This window comes from Myxine glutinosa, chromosome 1 (genome assembly GCF_964187855.1).
Source record: "Myxine glutinosa chromosome 1, kmMyxGlut1.1, whole genome shotgun sequence".
Classification (NCBI taxonomy): Eukaryota; Metazoa; Chordata; class Myxini; order Myxiniformes; family Myxinidae; genus Myxine; species Myxine glutinosa.
The window spans coordinates 120001397-120020786 of NC_136261.1; the positions used below are offsets into that span (position 1 = coordinate 120001397).

General features: G+C 41.8%; 1 protein-coding gene across 3 annotated transcripts in view; it reads right to left on the minus strand.

Moving 5' to 3' along the window:
* LOC137427602 (C-Jun-amino-terminal kinase-interacting protein 4) overlaps window positions 1-19390 on the minus strand; it is a 229969-nt gene that overhangs the window by 129812 nt on the left and 80767 nt on the right. For all 3 annotated transcript variants that reach the window (XR_013623219.1, XM_078776573.1, XM_068117245.2), the window contains exon 5: window positions 16088-16176. Coding sequence is in view for 2 of the 3 variants with exons in the window: in XM_078776573.1 (XP_078632699.1) it covers window positions 16088-16176 (89 nt within the window). In the remaining variant the exon portion in view is untranslated. The remainder of the gene's footprint in view (window positions 1-16087; window positions 16177-19390) is intronic.

Sequence of the window (19390 nt, forward strand, 5' to 3'; positions counted from 1 at the left end):
AATTTCTCCCAGTCAATGTCAGAGACTGGTAGACAGTTATAAGAAACGCCTACTTGAGGTTGTATCTGCCAAAGGGGGCAATACCACCTATTAGAGCCAAGGGTGTACTTACTTTTTCCACATGCGAAATTTGCCTTTAGGTTTATGTAAATTATACAACGGACTACAAAATGTAGATGTTTCATGATATTTGTTATATTATATCACCTTTATCTATCAATATTGTTGAAATGAAGATCAAATAGCTGTATGTTGAAATATGTTGAAAAAGTCAAAACTTTACATGGGGTGCACTTACTTTTTCACATGACTGTATATATTTGGAAAACAAGTCATTCAATGTTTTACAGGCTTTTTGAGAAACTCTATATTTTATACTGAGTTCAGGTTTAATTTCAAGATAATCCATAATTTTATTTATATAATATCTTGTGTTGATATTTCCCTGAAATGACAATTGTGAATAGCAAATAACATCAATCCTTGAAACATTATCCTAATTTTATCAATCTCTTCTGTTGTAAGACGAGGTTTATTATCACCCTCATACTTAACATTCATTTCTCTTATTAATCTTGTAAAGTAATTCATTTTTGGTGTAATTTTAAAATAGTTATGCTTCTTTTTATATTTTTTACAATCATTAATTAAAAGATAATCACAGAATAAACATTGTTTATGGGCTTTTGACTCTGTGTTTAATCCCACCCTATCACAAGCCAGACAATTGTCTAATTTATCATATGGAGTATTGGGGAATTCAAGAGGCCCAACATCTGGTATATCATTTAGATTCATCATATTTAAATAGGAAAAACTTTGCTGAAACTAAAATCATCTTCACTATAAACGGTGCTTTCATAATCATCATCATCTATAAAACTACTTTCATAGCTATCGTTAGAACACAACCTCTCAGTATCATAACTGTCTTGCAAAGACAAAGTCGCACTACCACTATCATCACTTTTAAAATCAACAAAATCTTCACTTGAATAATGACTCATTTAATTAGAAGAAAAAACATTACCGTCTATATCCATATATACTTTTTTTCATTAACAGATTCAACGACTATATTTCTAAGGTTAAATGTAATTTTAAAATGGTTCCTAACTACTATTGAGCAAAATGACATTTCTCTGTTATATTAACATATTTTATTTCATCAAGATAAACATCTTTAGGCTTATTAAAGAATATAGAAATTTCACCGTGTTTAGAGCTAATAGCTTTATCTTCCTTTTCGATAACTTCAGTAAAAAGTTTTCTTTTTTGACACTTTTACATCTTTCATTACCTCTCCTGGTTTGCTATAGATCTCCATAAATAGTGGTGCAACTTTTGTTATAATTACTTTAATTGATGACTTCCCAAAGACAGAGAATGCTCTTCCTTTAAAAGGGATTGAGTAGTATCCTTCATAAATAGGTTTAATCCAAAAGTTATGGCAATCGTCTTTGTTCAATTTTACATCAGTGCAATATATTTCAGTATCCTTTTTAAATGAGGAGATTGATTGAAATTTGTCTTTTGTATTTTGAAACATTGTATTCATTAGGCAAAAAAAGTGATTATCAAGAAATCAATGGGAAAATAATTTACTATAATTTTAAAATGATATGTGGTTCGGGAGGCATTCAGATGAGATCATTAAGAGAAGTTTATCATTTCATATTGGCTCAAAAGCGATACCTAAACCAAGAGTTAAATTCTAATGTAATATTTATGAATATTTTAGATGGAGATTCTGCTTTGAAGAAAATTAAGCTAGTACCTAAAAAATGAAACAAGTATTCGTTGGGTCTCTGTATGAGCATAATGAGAAATGGGGAAGGGAGGAAAGTGGGTGCAATTTTTGGTGAGCTGGAGTGCTCGTCAATAAGTTTCCTTAATTTTCCCCATCGACTTCAATGTTAAATTTTATGTGTCCTAGAACCCTCATTCTCCTTCTACTGACAGGGAAAGCCAATAAGGAGGGATACACCAAATTAGATTTTTTTGTAACTACAAACAATGGAGTGAGGGGGAATTCTAGATATCTGCTGTCAATCAACCTGCTTGTGAAACACCGGGATGACCGTTTATAGCTGTCAGGATTTGAACCCAGGTTAGACAGCTTATAGAGTGTGCACCCTGTGTTTATATTATTATCATTATGGCATTACCATTGGATGAAATACTGATTAATTTGTGGTTATAATAATTTTGATGCAAAATATAACTTGGATGACATACAGTGGTCGCCGCTTATTAAAATCACCTTGGGACCGGAGCTATCTGGTCTTATTAACCGATGGTTTTATAAACCGAAGCCTGTAGATTAGGCAAAAAAAGTTTTTATTTATTATTTGTCACATTTTCGGTATTTCTGCATGTAATAAACCAAAGACAGATTGTAAAATACAGTACATATGGCCTAATCATGAATGAATCCCCGAATTATCCTCAAAAGATCCCTAACGTCACCATTACATTTTTCAAACCCTTCCATGTTGTCAAATCCGCACTTCTCCAGACCGATTTGCAGACGGTGAAGACAAGCCCGCATTTCAGCATTTGCAGGAGTGCCTTCAACTTCTTCATTATCTTCTTCAGTGGCGTCATCAGAATCCTGAACCGATGCATTCATATCATTGATTTCAGACACAATTCCTTAAAAGAGCGCTTCATCGTCTTCTTTGTCATCTTCAAATGTCACTGGAATTGCATAGTCAATGGCAACCCAAGATGGGAACTCTTCTGCAGCCATTCCAGGAGGAGAACATCAGTTTCCTCCAGCTCTTCCTCTTGAAGTTTGAATCCTCCTCTTTCCAACAATTGATGAGGGTCTCTGGAGAGACCTTGGACCAAGCTCCAGACAACGTGTGCATGGCATCAAGCATATCCATTTTCTTTGCAATCTTGTTTGTTGTCAGGTGATCACCATTGTCCTCAAGTATGTCTATGATTGCTCGACACATCTAATACCTGAAGTAAGCTTTCATGGTCCAAATAATGCCCATATCACATAATATATGATTTTTCTTTACTGCTGATAGAGTGGACCAGTAACTGTTAGCCAATACACCATCCTTATGCAATTACATCAAATTTTCTCCAAATTTCCCTCTGGTGAGTATCAAAATGTTAACGAACCTTAGGAAATCAAGGTCAAAGTTGGGCCGTCAGGATGTTGGTGGCAATATCGCACATCACAGTTGAAACCATAGCTGTGATAAATCACATATGAAGCCCCAAGAAACAAGTTATAAACAATCCATATAATGTCCAAATACAATCTGATCATGGATCCAAACATAGGGGCAATACCCCTGGCACTCACCTAGTCGAATAAACAGTATACTGCACCGACTAAAAGTATTTCAAACCAATTTCAATGGTTGCTAGAAGACAGAGCAGCATGTAGAATCATACGAACTTAATCATGAAACCTTAAACAAACAAAAAAATGCTTATTTTGGGGGGCAACCCCCTCTCCCCCAACCCCGCATACCTCCTCAGACCCCAATTTTTCTAAAGCTTTGAACAAACATTGGTACATCACGGGTGATGAAGGTTGTGGTGAGGTTTCATCGAACATGCGTGTGTAGTTTCTGAGAAGAAAGCAAATACCTATTTTAGGGGGCAACCCTCCCTCCCCCAACCCCATATACCACCTCAGACCCCAATTTTTTTTAAATTCCGTGAACAAACTTTGGTACAGCATGGGTGGTGAAGGTTGTGGTGAAGTTTTATCGAAATAGTTGTGGTTTCAGAGAAGAAAGCAAATACCTATTTTGGGGGGTCAAAACTGGACCCACTTTGACCCCCCGTACACCCTTTTAGACTTCGATTTTCTTAGTTCCGTGAACACACTTTAGTCACAACACAACAAATATCATTTGTGCCAAGTTTTATCACAATCCCTCCAGCGGTTTCGGAGAAGAAGTTGCAAGTGTTTATGGACGGATGGACTGACTGACGACACGCCATCACATAAGCTCCTCTAAATTTAGTTCCAGGTGAGCGAAAAATCGAACAGGCAATGTGATTCATCAGTCATGCGTAAAGACTCATGTAAGCAGCTTCGTTAGCTAAAGATCATTGCCGCTTACCTAGGCCGAGCAAGTCGAGACAGCTCTGATCCATTCATCTGAGGGGGACACTACAAGTATCTAGAATGCATTTTAAGCATGTCAGGTTTCCTCCAAACTTCTTCCAGTTTTGTAGCGACTATTTAAAAATGTAATTATATGTTGGGCAGAATTGACAGAATAGTTTGTGGTTATAATAATTTATTCTCCGGAAGGTGTGCCAAATGAAACACCATGATAACCTATTATACACCTCAACATGGAATTTGCCCAAGGCACACAATCTGCCTTGGGAAGGGGGGCAAGTGAAATCGCTGCTACCTCCGTCGTGTGACCCTCAAGTCCCCCTGTCAAGTTTGGTTGTGATGGATAAGTAATGACAGAATGTATCGCGGTAAAAAAATGTCAGTCAGACACAGACAGACACCAAATTGGGTATTTTAGTAAGATTATTAGATCTTACATATATTGTGAACCGTGGTGTCCGTCTGTGCGTTTGTCTGTCTCCTATTTATGGCAGCCGCTTCCTATGCTGCATTTGAAAAGGTGCCAATTGGTTATTTTGAATTTTAATTTCACTTTTCTTGATGCAGTATAGTCAGTCTCTTTAATGTCCCTTCCAGTAATATTTAAAAGCAATGTCAACATCTGGATCAAAGTAGATTTAATACAGATCTTCATGGAGTAATGCACAATTTAAAATAGCTATATGTTGCCATCAACACAACAACAACAACAACAACAACAACAACAACAACAGGCATTTTAAGGCCATTTTCCCTGCTAGAGCAGGGGTTATACGTTGCCATCGTTTTAGACAAATCCAACCTCCGCCGCCCGACGTTCGGGTTAGGTTTAAATTGATAGGTGAACTTGTACTTGTACATTAGGCCATAGACTTATTGATGAACCCGTGTGTGACTATATCTCTACTTGTATACAGTGTACGTACACACACACACACACACACACACACACACACACACACACACACACACACACACACACACACACACACACACACACACACACACACACACACACACACACACACACACACACACACACACACACACACACACACACACACACACAATTTTGCGATTTAAATTGATCGGTGAACTTAAACTTTTCCTGTCACTGGGGATGGATACTTTTGCTTGTTATTTAATAATATAACAACAATATGCACATTGCACACAAACATGCAAGGGGTGATGGTTATGAATGAAAGGTTATTGTTGAATTACTCTCCTTTGCAATTTACAACAATTTCAAATGAACTTGTACATTAGGCCATAGACTTATTGATGAACCCGTGTGTGACTATATCTCTACTTGTATACAGCGCGCGCACGCACGCACACACACACACACACACACACACACACACACACACACACACACACACACACACACACACACACACACACACACACACACACACACACACACACACTTTTCCAAATTGTTCTTGAAATCACAGCAGCAACAGCAGTATCCAATTCAGCATTTTATACGCATTCTGCGAAAATATTTATAGGAGGGTAAATATAATCTTAATATTGAATGACAAAATTTATAACGAAGGTATTATAATGGTGATTACACGTAAATAAAAATTAAGAGATCACAGAAAAAAAAAGAAATGTCAAAAATTAATGCGGGTGGACGACGGCAGCATGAGGAACCTCAAAAACTTCCAATGGGGCACTAATCTGAGTTAAACTTATAAAATCCTGACTTACTACACACCTCAACTCCTTTGTCCCTTGCTTTGGACATTCGATCGTTACAGCAATAGCGAAAACAATAGAATAACAAATCTTCAGTTGATGGAGGTAATAACAGATCTTCAGTTAAAGCAACTAAATACGCTAGCTGAAGCATGTTAAACATGTTATTACATCCAGGAAGCACAAAGAAATACAATGCATGAAGGACAAGAACGATCTGTGAAGGGCACTGATCGAATGTGAATCCAGGTAAATGTTCTCGGTAATGGGTCATTGGAGAGAGAAGCTTTTGCAAGCACTGGAAAAATCCATAACAATTATAGCACTCAACGCAATTCTGAAAACACATTCACAGCTGCCTGCAATATATCATAAGTAAATCATTAGATTTGCAACAATGGCATCAGCAGCAGCAGCAGCAGCAGTGAACCCTACCTATATCAGGATGAATAAATATCACCGTTTTAAATTCACCAATGGGGTTGTAAAAGGTACAGCACCGCCAAAATAAGAAAAGTCCCAAAATACCAACAACCTCACCTGCTTATAGTCTCACTCCCTTAAATTCACCTCAATTCAACGTATCGACTATTTGATAGGAGTGAATGTGAAAACAAAAAAAATTGCATATAAAAATGAAACCAAGAGGATGAAGGAAAGGGTTCAAGGATAAAAGTGATACAAGTTACCTGGAGAGACGATGCTTGACTATAGCCTGGGAAGGGATCTGAGTGTTCGTAACGTTGGAAAAATGCAGCACAGTGAGGGCGATGAGGGATGACACCACCACAGAGTTGACGACTACTACGCCACCGACAAAGCTAAACACAGCCAGCACAATGCACAGCACGCCCATGTCGGGCCTGTCTGCAAATGCCCCCTCACCACAAGGACGGAAAAAAAGCTGCAGACAGCCTGTCCCCGCTTGTCGTCGTGGTTCCCAGCTCCTCTGACAGGCCACCTTCACAGCATCGTCAACCACAAACATCGCAGTGTGCCTCTTAAAAACGACTTCTACCTTGGAGTACCCATGATGTTCCTTAGCCCATCTTTGGCATCATCCATCAAATCAGAAATGCTGAACACATCACAATTTGTGCATCAATCCAAGGCCCGATACGATTCAAATTTCTTTGACTTCAATGACCGTGCCACAAAGCCCCGCTCCGCTCGAAAGCACATCCTGCACTGCCACTCCTCCCCCCTACAAATATCCTGGGCAGTGCATTAACCCATCCTTTACACAAGATGGCTCTGGGATTTCCAACTGCACAATTGATAATTTCAACAATACCAGGCAACAACAAAAGGTTACAATCACCAATTTAATTGTTATAGGGTTTTTCACCAAATCATATCAGAAAAGCACTTTATCACACCAAAACGATCCAATATATCACAATTGCAAGCACACGATCAAATCACGAGCTGCTGGTTCAGTAATGCACTGCAGTGGAGTGACGTCATTATTCCCCACTGGGTGTCAAATCACAGAAGCTTCCTAGGAACACAATTAACCCATTCGATCCACTGCAGGGTGATGGAAAATTGCGTACCTACATTTTAAAATCGGGTGAAAGTAATAAAGCAAAGAACACAAATACCACATCACATAATATACCATGTACTGTAGTAAAATGGAAGAATTGGGGAAACAAATCATGCCATTGACAAAACGGTCTGATTAATACAAAGAAACACAAACAAAAGAGCAAAGGCAATAGGTGATGAATTCGATTCACAAATAATCAAAATCAAATTCACAAAAAATACAGCTACGTATCAATAGCCACTCACAGAATACAAGAGCGGCTATCGATGCGAGCCTTTGACACAAGATGATGCTCAGCAAACGATGAAAGGTTCAGGCCAAAGATGAAAAGACAGCAGACATGAGCACAAATGGTAAAATAAAACAATTGGACAGAGGTGACAAAAAAGCACATGTCTGAAGGGAAAAACCACATATACATTATTATCAAGTGCCAACATGTATAGACAAAAAGTATAGTGAAAAGAGTATTTGCAGCTGGATTATTATCATAACTGTGCCAGCAAAAGAAAGACTACCAACAACAAAAGAAAGAGGTTCCACAGCTGGCAGGGTATCTAAGAGGCATGCACACTTGCCATTGAGCTCTGCAGCCTGGGTTTGAATCTGGACCCAACTATAAACTCATTAGGAGAAGAGGAGCCACAACACAAATGCTCAACACAACATAGCGCTCAATGTAATGCTCCACGTGCAACTCAATGCACCACGTGCAACTCAATGCTCCACGTGCAACTCAATGCTCCACGTGCAACTCAATGCTCCACGTGCAACTCAATGCTCCACGTGCAACTCAATGCTCCACGTGCAACTCAATGCTCCACGTGCAACTCAATGCTCCACGTGCAACTCAATGCTCCACGTGCAACTCAATGCTCCACGTGCAACTCAATGCACCACGTGCAACTCAATGCTCCACGTGCAACTCAATGCTCCACGTGCAACTCAATGCTCCACGTGCAACTCAATGCTCCACGTGCAACTCAATGCTCCACGTGCAACTCAATGCTCCACGTGCAACTCAATGCTCCACGTGCAACTCAATGCTCCACGTGCAACTCAATGCTCCACGTGCAACTCAATGCTCAACTTGATTCTCAACGCACGACTCGATGTTCAATGTGCGACTAGATGCTCAACGCGCCAATCAATGCTCAATGCGCGACTTAATGCTCAACACGTGACTCAATGCTCAACACGTGACTCTATGGTCAACGCGCGACTCAATGCACAATGCCCTACTTAATGACCAATGCAATGCAACAGCATGACACAATGCACACAATGCGACACAACACGTTTTAAATCCCCACCCCCAAAAACAAAAAAAACATTTATTTTCCTTTCTCCACATGTGCTGTTGTCTCATCTTGTAGTTCTGTCCAGGTGTGCTGTATGCCCCGCCCCCATTATCTCCTTGCCATCCACCTTTGCCCTGTTCACGTGACTCGTGGTTGTCCCTCTCGGCCCTCCCCCGTTGGTATTTTGTGCATATAAGATTGTTCACGGTTCTGTTTAAATATTATTTAAATATGTTTAAACTTTCCCCTTCATTGTTTTATTCAGTGGTATATTACAACACGCTGTTTTTCTTCCCATTTAAAAGGCTTTTTTCAATTTCCTCTCCAACTCATTCCACTTCAAAAAAAAAAAAAAAATCAATCTCTTATACGTCTCCCTCAATACATGTTCTAAATTCACATTCATTCCATCCCTCTTCCATCGTTCTTAATCGGATTGCTAACTTGAAAATCACAATAAACCCAATTTGTTATCAATGTTCGTCTTTCATTAATCATCCACTTTCTAAACTCCCCTCTTGCCCCTCCCCTCCAAATCCCCACCCCCCTTGCCCATCCACTCCAAAACTCCCCCCTTGCCCCTCCACTACTAAACTCCCCCCTTGCCCTTCCCCTCCTAAACTCCCCCCTCGCACCTCCCCTCCAAATCCACCCCCTTGCCCCTACACTCCTAAACTCCCCCCTTGCCCCTCCACTCCTAAACTTCCCCCTTGCCCCTCCCCTCCTAAACTCCCCCCTCACTCCTCCCCTTCAAAACTCCCCCCCAACCCCTCCCATTCAAATCTCCCCCCATACCATTCCTCTCCAATTCTCCGTCCTCCCCCCTCCTCCTCAAAGCTGCCTCCTCCCCACTTCGTCTCCCTTCTATCTCATACCTCCACCTCCCCCAACCTTCTACTTTCCTCTGCCCCCCCCTCAAACAACCCCTCACTGTGCCTCATCCCTTCACCATCAAACATTCGTTCTCCTCATCCTTCCCTTTCTTGTAACTCTTCTGTAATCTCTGACACACTATCAACTGCTCTCCCTACCTCCCCCTCTCATCCTCCATCTTACCCTACCCCTCCCCTGTCCTGTACCTGATGCTCCCCCTCTCTCTTCATTAACGGTATGGACCTCAAACATCCGGGGCCTTCGCTCAAACCTGACTGATCTCTCCATACAGGTTGCTTCTGACAATCCAGACTTGATCTGCTTAAGATAAACTTTCCTCCTTCAAGATGTCACTGATTCCTTAATATCTCTTCCTGGTTACTCCCTCCTCCGATATGACAGACCTGAGCCTCGTCCTGGTGGTGGGGTGGCTATCTTTATCAAAAACTCTCTTCCTCACTCTCCTTGCACTGCCCTCTCTCCACCTCACCCCCAGGAGTACCACTGGCTACGGCTTCCTCTCCGCTCCCACCTTTTGTTCATATGTGTTCTGTACCGTCCTCCAAACAGTGATGACTCCATTTACATTTCACTGTCTGACAACATGGACCAACTTCTATCCACTCATCCCAACTCTCTCTTCCTCATATGTGGCGACTTCAACTGTTATCATGCCAGCTGGCTGGGTGTGGGTTCATCTCTCACCAGCCATGACACCTCAGCAAAGGACTTCTGCGACTCACTGGGATTGACACAATCTGTCAATTTCCTGACCCGGATCTCAGCCAATGGTGTATCTTCTCTTCTAGACTTGGTTATGACAAACTTCCCTGCTAATGTCTGCTGCTCTTCTTCTGCTCCAATCGGTTCTTCTGATCATGTGCTTGTTAAAGTGGACATCTCTCTGGCCATTCTCAGAGAGCCTCCTCAGCGTCGACGAGTCTGGCATTTCACTCAGGCCGACTGGCACGGTCTTCAAGCAACCATCAATCATCTGGACTGGTCTCCCATCTCCACTGCCTCTGACATCAATTCTTCCTGGGAATTCTTCCAAAGCAAACTGCTCTCTCTCATGCACAGATTTATCCCATCTCGTCTTCAGTTGTCTTCCCCTTCCTCCCGTCCATGGTACACTGAATCTTGTGGTGAGGCAGTTGCCCTGAAACAACTTGCCTTTGCCTCTTGGAAGGCTAATCCAAATGAAGGCAATCTCAGTTCCTTCCACCAAGCTCGGAACAAGAGTGTGTCTACCCTCAGGAGTGCCAGGAAGCACTATCTCTCCACACTCGAGAATGAACTCTCAAACCTGTCTCCTTCTTCCAAATCCTGGTGGCGTCTGGTCAAATCCGTTTCTGGTGTTTGTTCCCCCTCCATCCCCTCCCTTACCTCAAATGGCTACACAGTTGACACCGCACGTGACAAAGCCGAATGCCTCAACTCTGTGTTTGCCTCAAAATCTTGTGTCCCAAACCCATCTCTCTCTGTTCCCACCTTACCCAGTCGAACACAACTGCTCCTACACTCTGTGTCCTTCTCTCCTGACAGGTGGAGGAGTTTTTGTCAAACCTAGACTCTGACTCTGCAACTGGACCAGACGGCATCAGCCCACGGGTCCTAAAATACTGCTCTGCCGCTCTATCTCACCCTCTCTCTGTTCTTTTCACCGTCTCTTTTGCTCAAGGTCATCTGCCAGCATCCTGGAAATCAGCAAACATCACTGCTTTACACAAAAAAGGTGCAAAAACAGATCCTTGCAAGTACAGACCAATCAGCCTGCTCCCAATTATCAGCAAAGTCATGGAATCCATCATTGCTTCGGATATCAAATCCTTCCTCTTCTCCAATGGCTTGATCTCCGATCATCAATTTGGATTCAGACCAGGTCATTCTACTCTGGACATGCTGCTTCTGCTGTCTCAACAATGGATGGAGGTCCTCAATGCCAAACAGGAAATCAGAGCTGTCTCCCTTCACATATCACGTGCCTTCGATACGGTCCGGCACCAAGCTCTGCTCACCAAAATCTCCTCCTATGGTATCCATGGAAATCTCCATGCATGGCTTGCGGACTTCCTCTCTGGTCGTAGTCAACGTGTGGCCCTGAATGGATTTCTCTCATGTCCCCTTCCTGTTCAGGCTGAAGTTACCCAAGGCAGTGTTCTGGGCCCTGTGCTTTTTCTGGTCTTTATCAATGATCTCTCCGACTCTCTGGAAAATCCTCTCTATCTCTTTGCTGACGACTCCACTCTCTGCCACTCCATTCCTCTTCCCTCAGATCGGCAGTCTGCAGCCTCCTCACTATCTGAAGACCTGGACAAAATCACAGACTGGTCAAACAAGTGGACCATGTCTTTCAATCCTGACAAATCTCACACTCTTACTATGTCTCTCCGAAAAGATCGACTGGACAACCCTCCCATCTACTTTCTCAACAATCCTCTCCAAGAAGTTCTGTCGCTCAAGCTTTTGGGTCTCACTATCTGCCATGATCTTTCTTGGGAAAACCATATTTCCAAGCTGGCCTTAGAAGCCAGTCGCCGACTGGGCATCCTCCGTCGTACGAAGTCCTTCCTAGGCACACCTGAGCTCCTCACCACATACAAGGCTTTCATCCGCAGCTCAATGGAATACTGTTCTCCCCTATGGGCCGGTGCTCCTGCCTCACACCTAGCTCGGCTTCACGCTGTTGAAACCAAAGCTTTCAGAATCATTGGAATCTCCCGTGACGAAGCTATCTCCGAGGGCCTTTCACTCACTCACCGCAGGCAGGTAGGTGGTCTTTCTGTCTTCTACCGACTCCTCTCTGGCCTTGCTCCCCCAGCTCTCTGTGCTTTGTCCCCCAAATATTCCTACAGGTCGCACAAGATATGCCAGCAACCCTCTGATGGTTAAACTGCCGAAATCTCGGCTCTCTGCTCACCTTCACTCTTTCATTCCTCTTTTCTCCCGCCTCCGGAACAAACTCCCTCCAAGTCTTTAAAACAGCTGTTCACCACCATCTCTTATCTTCCCCCATCCAAAACCTTGATCTTTTCTACCCCCGCTAATTCACCCCAGATCCACCTTGTTTGAAATTCCAACTTCTTTCCTGGAAGTCCTGGCAGTGTCCATATGTTTTATACCTCTCCCATCCCCCCCCCCCCCCTTCCCATGCCTCCCCTCCCCCAAAGCCCTCTCCCTCCCACAGATCTCTCGATGTCCCTGCTCTCAAATGTTGTGTTTGTGTCCTTCCCTCTCTCTCCCCATCTTGTCTACCGCTCCCCATGTTATATGTTTTATGTGTCGGTTTGTCTTTCTGTGTGATTAATGTCCGCTCCTTCACGAGCCTCGATCTTGTATTCAAAAAAAAAACCCCAAAAAAAAAACCATGACCCAATGTCCAAAGCGCGACAAAAGTGCTCACAGTGCGACACACAGCGAGACACACAACGCAGAGTGCCCTCAGGGCCAAAGTACACATCCTGAGTTTTGTTACAATGTCTGATTTAAAAAAAACAAAAAAACCTTTTTGCAAGTAAAAAGATGGCGTCAACAGATCCAAACAGTTGTGGTATGATTTTGGCCTTGAGGGGGCTAGGATTTTGGCTAGGATGTATGGATTTTTGTACGAGCTTGACAGTCGGCATGTATATTAGCTTGAAAAGTTTAATTTTTTTTAGTTGCTTAGTTTTTTAGGACTGAAATACACATCCCAGCTTTCTTTAAATGTTTGATTTTTTTTCCATTTAAATAAAAAAAATCCTCTCCACAGAGACCAGGGAGCCAGAAACACATCCGTGGATTCATTCCTTTCCCCAGTACAGGGGTGGTTTGACGATCCTACTCGCATACAGTGATCAAACAACTTGCAAATACACTACCGGTCAAAAGTTTTAGAACACATCAATTTTTCCAGTTTTTATTGAAATTTACGCAGTTTAATATCTCAATGTACACTACCGGTCAAAAGTTTTAGAACACCTCAATTTTTCCAGTTTTTATTGAAATTTACGCAGTTTAATGTCCAGTGAATAACCTGAAATGGTACAAAGGTAAAGAGTAAAGTGCTCGAGGTTAAAAAAAAAGTTTAGGTTAGCAAACACGGGAAAATAATGCAAATTGGAAAGTTATATTGTAAAAAAAGGCCTTCTTCAGGGAACAAGTAATGGGTTAACAACTTACAGCTGTTCTGCAGCAACGTAAGTAAATTAAGCCTTGAAAGTTGATGCAAACAATTCCTACAGGTGTCCCAACCTCTGCTGATTACTCGATTACAAACCCCCTGTCTGTATAAAAGCAGTATTGGAACAGACTGTTATTACACCATCTGAAGCATTATTTGGACAATATTGCACTGCAGGAAGTAGTATATTGAAAACTGGAGGAAACTCTGACAGGAAGAGGTCTGGCAGACCCAAAGCCACAACAGAATCAGAAGACAAGTTTCTGAGGGTCAACAGCTTGCGTGATACGCGGCTCACAGGACAACAGCTTCAAGCACAGCTTAACACTGGTCGAAGTAAGCAAGTCTCAGTTTAAACTGTGAAGAGTAGACATAGAGCTGCAGGTTTGACAGGTCGAGTAGCAGTAAGAAAACCATTGCTACGATGGCAAAATAAGAAAAAGAGGCTTGCCTGGGCCATGAAGCACCCCCAGTGGACTACTGAAGACTGGAAGAAGATCTTATGGACCGGTGAATCAAAATTTGAAATCTTTGGTTCATCACGCAGGGTTTTTTTTGTACACCGTCGAGAAGGCGAAAGGATGGTTCCTCAGTGTGTAACATCAACTCTCGAACATGGAGGAGGAAGCGTGATGGTCTGGGCCTCTTTTGCTGGATCCAGAGTCTGCGACTTGCAGAGTGACTGGCACCCTGAACCAAAAGGGCTACCACAGCATTTTGCAGCACCATGCAATACCCTCTGGTATATGCCTTTTTGGTCAGGGGTTCATCCTACAGCAAGATAATGACCCTAAATACACCTCCAGGCTATGTTAAAACTACCTTCGAGGAAAAGAACAAGACGATAGGCTTCAAATCATGGAATGGCCAGCACAGTCTCCAGATTTAAACCCCATCGAGCTGGTTTGGGATGAACTGGACAGAAGGGTGAAAGCAAAGCAACCTACAAGTGCAATACAATTGTGGGAACTTCTGCAACAGTGTTGGGAAGAACTTCCCGAACAATATTTGATTTCCATTGTAGAAAGAATGCCACGAGTGTGTTCGGCGGTTATATCTGCAAAAGGTGGCTACTTTGCTGAGTCAAAAATTTAAATTAAATTTTGTTAAACAAAATGATTCTGTGATTTCTTTTTTATCTCCAATTGTTTATTTGTTCTATGCTTAATTTCAGAGTACATTGAGACATTAAACTGCATAAATTTCAATAAAAACTGGAAAAATTGAGGTGTTCTAAAACTTTTGACAGGTAGTGTGCCCATCATGCAAGCTGTTGACTCTCAGAAACTTGTCTTCTGATTCTGTTGTGGCTTCTGCCAGACCTCTTCCTGTCAGAGTTTCCTCCAGTTTCCAAGTGCCTTTTGATGGTGTAGGAAACTGTACTCACTGATGCCTTGGCTTTCTTTGCAATTTCTCTAAAGGAAAGACCTACACTTTTAAGGGTTATAATGGTCTGTCTGTCTTCCTTTGTTAATTGCCTTTCTTGGCATTATGACACCAATATACTACTTCCTGCAGTGCAATATTGTCCAAATAATGCTTCAGAGGGTGTAATAACAGTCTGTTCCAATACTGCTGTTATACAGACAGGGGGTTTGTAATCAAGTAATTAGCAGAGGTTGGTACACCTGTAGGAATTGTTTGCATCAATTTTCAAGGCTTAATTTACTTGCATTGCTGCAGAACAGCTGTAAGTTGTTAACCCATTACTCGTTCCCTGAAGAAGGCCTTTTTTTTACAATATAACTGTGCAATTTACATTATTTTCCCATTTGTGCTGACCTAAACTTTTTTTTAAACTGCGAGGAGTTTACTGCTTACCTTTGCACCTGGTGTTGGCTTAGCAGTTAGGGTGCCGGCTTGGGATCCTCGGATCCTGGGTTCGAATCCCGATCGATCGCTGAATTAACGCCAGGGGGGTTGACTCAGCCTGTCATCCTTCCGAGGTCGGCAAATTGAGTACCAGCTTGCTGGGATGAATGATCCCGGTGTGTACCCTGGTTTAGAATAGGTACACCGTATCCCTGCGCATCGTAAGAGGCGACCAAGGGTTGGCGTCAGGAAGGGCATCCGGCCATAAAAACATTGCCTCAAACAGGGAACCATGATTGTCATGGGGCCCGCAAGGCTAACCCCCGCTCTGGCGGGGAAAATGGCCTTAAGACAATCATTCATTCATTTTCATTCTTTGCACCATTTCAGGTTATTCACTGGACTTGAATTGCATAAATTTCAATAAAAACTGGAAAAATTGAGGTGTTCTAAAACTTTTGACCGGTAGTGTAGGTATGGTGGATGTAAAAGAAACCGATTATTTTTGAGAACATTACAAGTTTTCAAAAGTTGTGAATACCTATTTGCTTTGGAGTATCAATTAATTTGCTCACCGTATGCGGGGCTTGAGAAGTGCCTCAGCTGGGTAAGATGTCTGCAGTATCTTGAATCTTTCAAGATGATCAGAGTAGGCCTGCAGCATCTGTATTAAGAAAGAAGGAGAGGGTGTGAAGAGATCTTCATCAATAAAAATTGTGGACAATCACACATAAGGCAGCTTATACCAGTCACACAATGTTATCGCCAGCAGTAGCCAGCAACGAGATGCCAAATGCCTTTTCAGCAACCTATATGTGAAAATTAAAATTTGAGTATTAGCAAGTGTTAGCAACATGCTGTTAACAACAGGCCCTGTATATAAAGAAAGGGGAATGGGATGTGAAGAGCAAATGGGTAAGGGAGCAGGGATGGGCAATATTCCAACATTTTATGTATATAATACAGTATACAGTACTATACTGTGAAAAATTTGGGTTATTTTCACTTTTTTGCTGCTATTCCCCATTAAAAAGTTGCAAATCAGTGAATATTTGAAATTGGTTTTCATCAGCTTGCTCACTTCATTGAAAGTCTATCAGTGGGTTCAGAATGGCAACAAGGAACAAACTTAAACAGAACAGTGTGTGAAGATCCAAACTATGTGAAAAGATGAGCACACTATGAAGGAAATAGCAGAAAAGCTGATCTCCTACAATAGTGTGAGGTACACTTTGCAACACCTGTAATAAACTGGACCAGTACAAGACAAAAGGCCAGGAAGAAGAACCCTGAAGAACCTCCCAAAGGCAAGACAAGCACTTGAAGTTGCTCAGTTTACGCGACATAAGAAAATCAAGTCAGAAGCTGACAAGTGAAATGAGAGCAGGCCTGAACATTAGCAACTCATCCAGCTCTGCACACAGAAAGCTGATTGCAGAAGTTCTCCTTGGCAGAGGTGCAGCAAATATACCACTGCTGAGACAACAGAACAAGGTGAAAAGACTGAAATTTGCAAGGTAACACAAAGATTGGGTGACTGAACAATGGTATCAAGTCCTCGGGTCTGACGAATCGAAGTTTGAACTTTTTGGATCCAGAGAACTTGGGGGTCATTATAACATGCAATGCTTGTAGCCTACTGTTAAACATGGGGGAGGCAGTAACTTTCATCAAATTTTCTTCCCGTTTTTTTGGAAACGAGTCCAAAACCATCTTAGGGACTATGAAAATATACAGGGACTATGAAATACAGGAACAGGAACAATTAGGGACTATGAAAATGAAATCTGATATTGAATTAGAATCGAGATAAAACAGTGAGAGTCAGAAAGTGTGGGCCAAACAAAAGAGGCCTCAGAGATGCAGTCATGGCCAAAAATATTGGCACCCTTGCACCTTTTTCAAATAACTCACAATTTTGTCTAAAAATAGGTTGAAATTGACAAAAGTTTGTGGTCTCCACAATTATTTATTTCACTGTTAATATTACAGAACCTTTGTTTTTGATTCAGAACTTAATATGTCCTTTTAAATAAGAAAATACAAAGAAATGGCATTGACACAATTATTGACACCCGAGACGTAATATTTGGTGGCACAACCTTTGGACAAAATAACTGCAGTCAAGCGCTTCCTATAGTCATGAATGAGCTTCCTACACAACTCTACTGACAGTTTTGCCCACTCTTCTTGTGCATACTGCTCCAGTTCTCCCAGATTTGATGGGTGCCTTCTCCCAACTGCTGTTTTCAGATCTGCCCACAGGTGTTCAATTGAATTTAGATCTGGACTCATTGATAGCCACTTCAGAACAGTCCAGCGTTTTGTCTTCAACCATTCCTGGGTGATTTTGAAGTGTGTTCGGGGTCATTGTCCTGCTGCAAGACCCATGACCTTCAACGGAGACCCAGCTTTCTGACATTAGGTTGAACATTGTGCTCCTGTCTTATTTAAACCTCAGCCTTGGTAATCTCCTGATTTCATGATGCCATGCACACATTCAAGGCACCCAGTGCCAGAGGCAGCACAGCAACCCCAAAACATCACTGAACCTCCTCCATGTTTGACTGTTTGGAAGAAGGGGGAAGGTGTTCTTTTCTTTGAAGGCTTCATTTTGTTTTCTGCAAACATAGAGATGATGTCCTTTACCAAAAAGCTCTAATTTGGTCTAATCTCCCCACAAGACATTCTCCCAGAAGGATTTTGGCTTGTTCAGGTTTGTTTTGGCAAACTCCAGTTGGGCTTTCTTATGTCTCTCCCTCAGCAGTAGGTCTCCTCCCATAGAATCCCCTTTCATTGAGTTGGAGATGGATGGTGTGAGTTGAAACTGTCGTACCTCGTGTCTGAAGTTCAGCTTGAATCTGTTTGGCAGTTGATCGAGGTGCTTTCTCCACCATTTGAACAATCCTTCGCTGCAATCTACAATCAAGTTTACTCTTGCGGCCACGTCCATGGAGGTTGGCTGCAGTGCCATGGGCCTTAAACTTCCTGTTAACATTCGTACGATGGATACAGGAACATCAAGGTCTCTGCAGATGGACGTGTAGCCTTGAGATTGTCCATGCCTGGCTACAATCTTGTGTCTGACCTCCTCAGCCAATTCTTTGGTTTTCTTTCTTTTCTCCATGCTCATTGTGGTACACAGTGACACAAAACAGCAGAATGACTCCTTTTCTCTGTTCAAACTGGATGAATGAGTGATTTTAATATTGCAGGCACCTGCAACTCACCATAGGTGAGTTCAATTCCAAAGTAAAGGAGAATCACCTGCTTGAAATCTAATTATTTCTAACAACTTCTAAAAGGTGCCAATAATATTGTCTGGTCCATTTTAGGATTTCTGTGTGGAATAAGCTAAGATTTAGTAAATTTTCAGCTTTTTTGGTTTTGTTCCACTGCAATCCAAAGAAATACATAGTCAGGTGAAAAAGTAAGTACACCCCATGTAAAGTTTTGACTTTTTAAAACATATTTCAACATACAGCTATTTGATCTTCATTTCAACAATATTGATAGATAAAGGTGATATAATACAACAAATATCATGAAACATTTACATTTTGTAGTCCATTGTATAATTTAAATAAACATAAATGAAAATTTTGCCTGTGGAAAAAGTAAGTACACCCCTACATTTATCACTTCTTCAAATACCTAAAATTAAAATCAGGTGCACCAGCTCAGGTGCAAATGATTAGAACATCGTTAGAGAGGATCTTGGAGGAACCTGTCTTATTTAAACCTCAGACATTTCGTTTGGTTTGCTCTTTGTTGTTGAAGTGTGTGGCGTCACCATGCCCAGATCAAAAGAGCTCTGAGGCCTTCAGAAAGAAGGTTATAGAGATGCCTACGAGTATGGGAAGGGATTTAGAAAGATC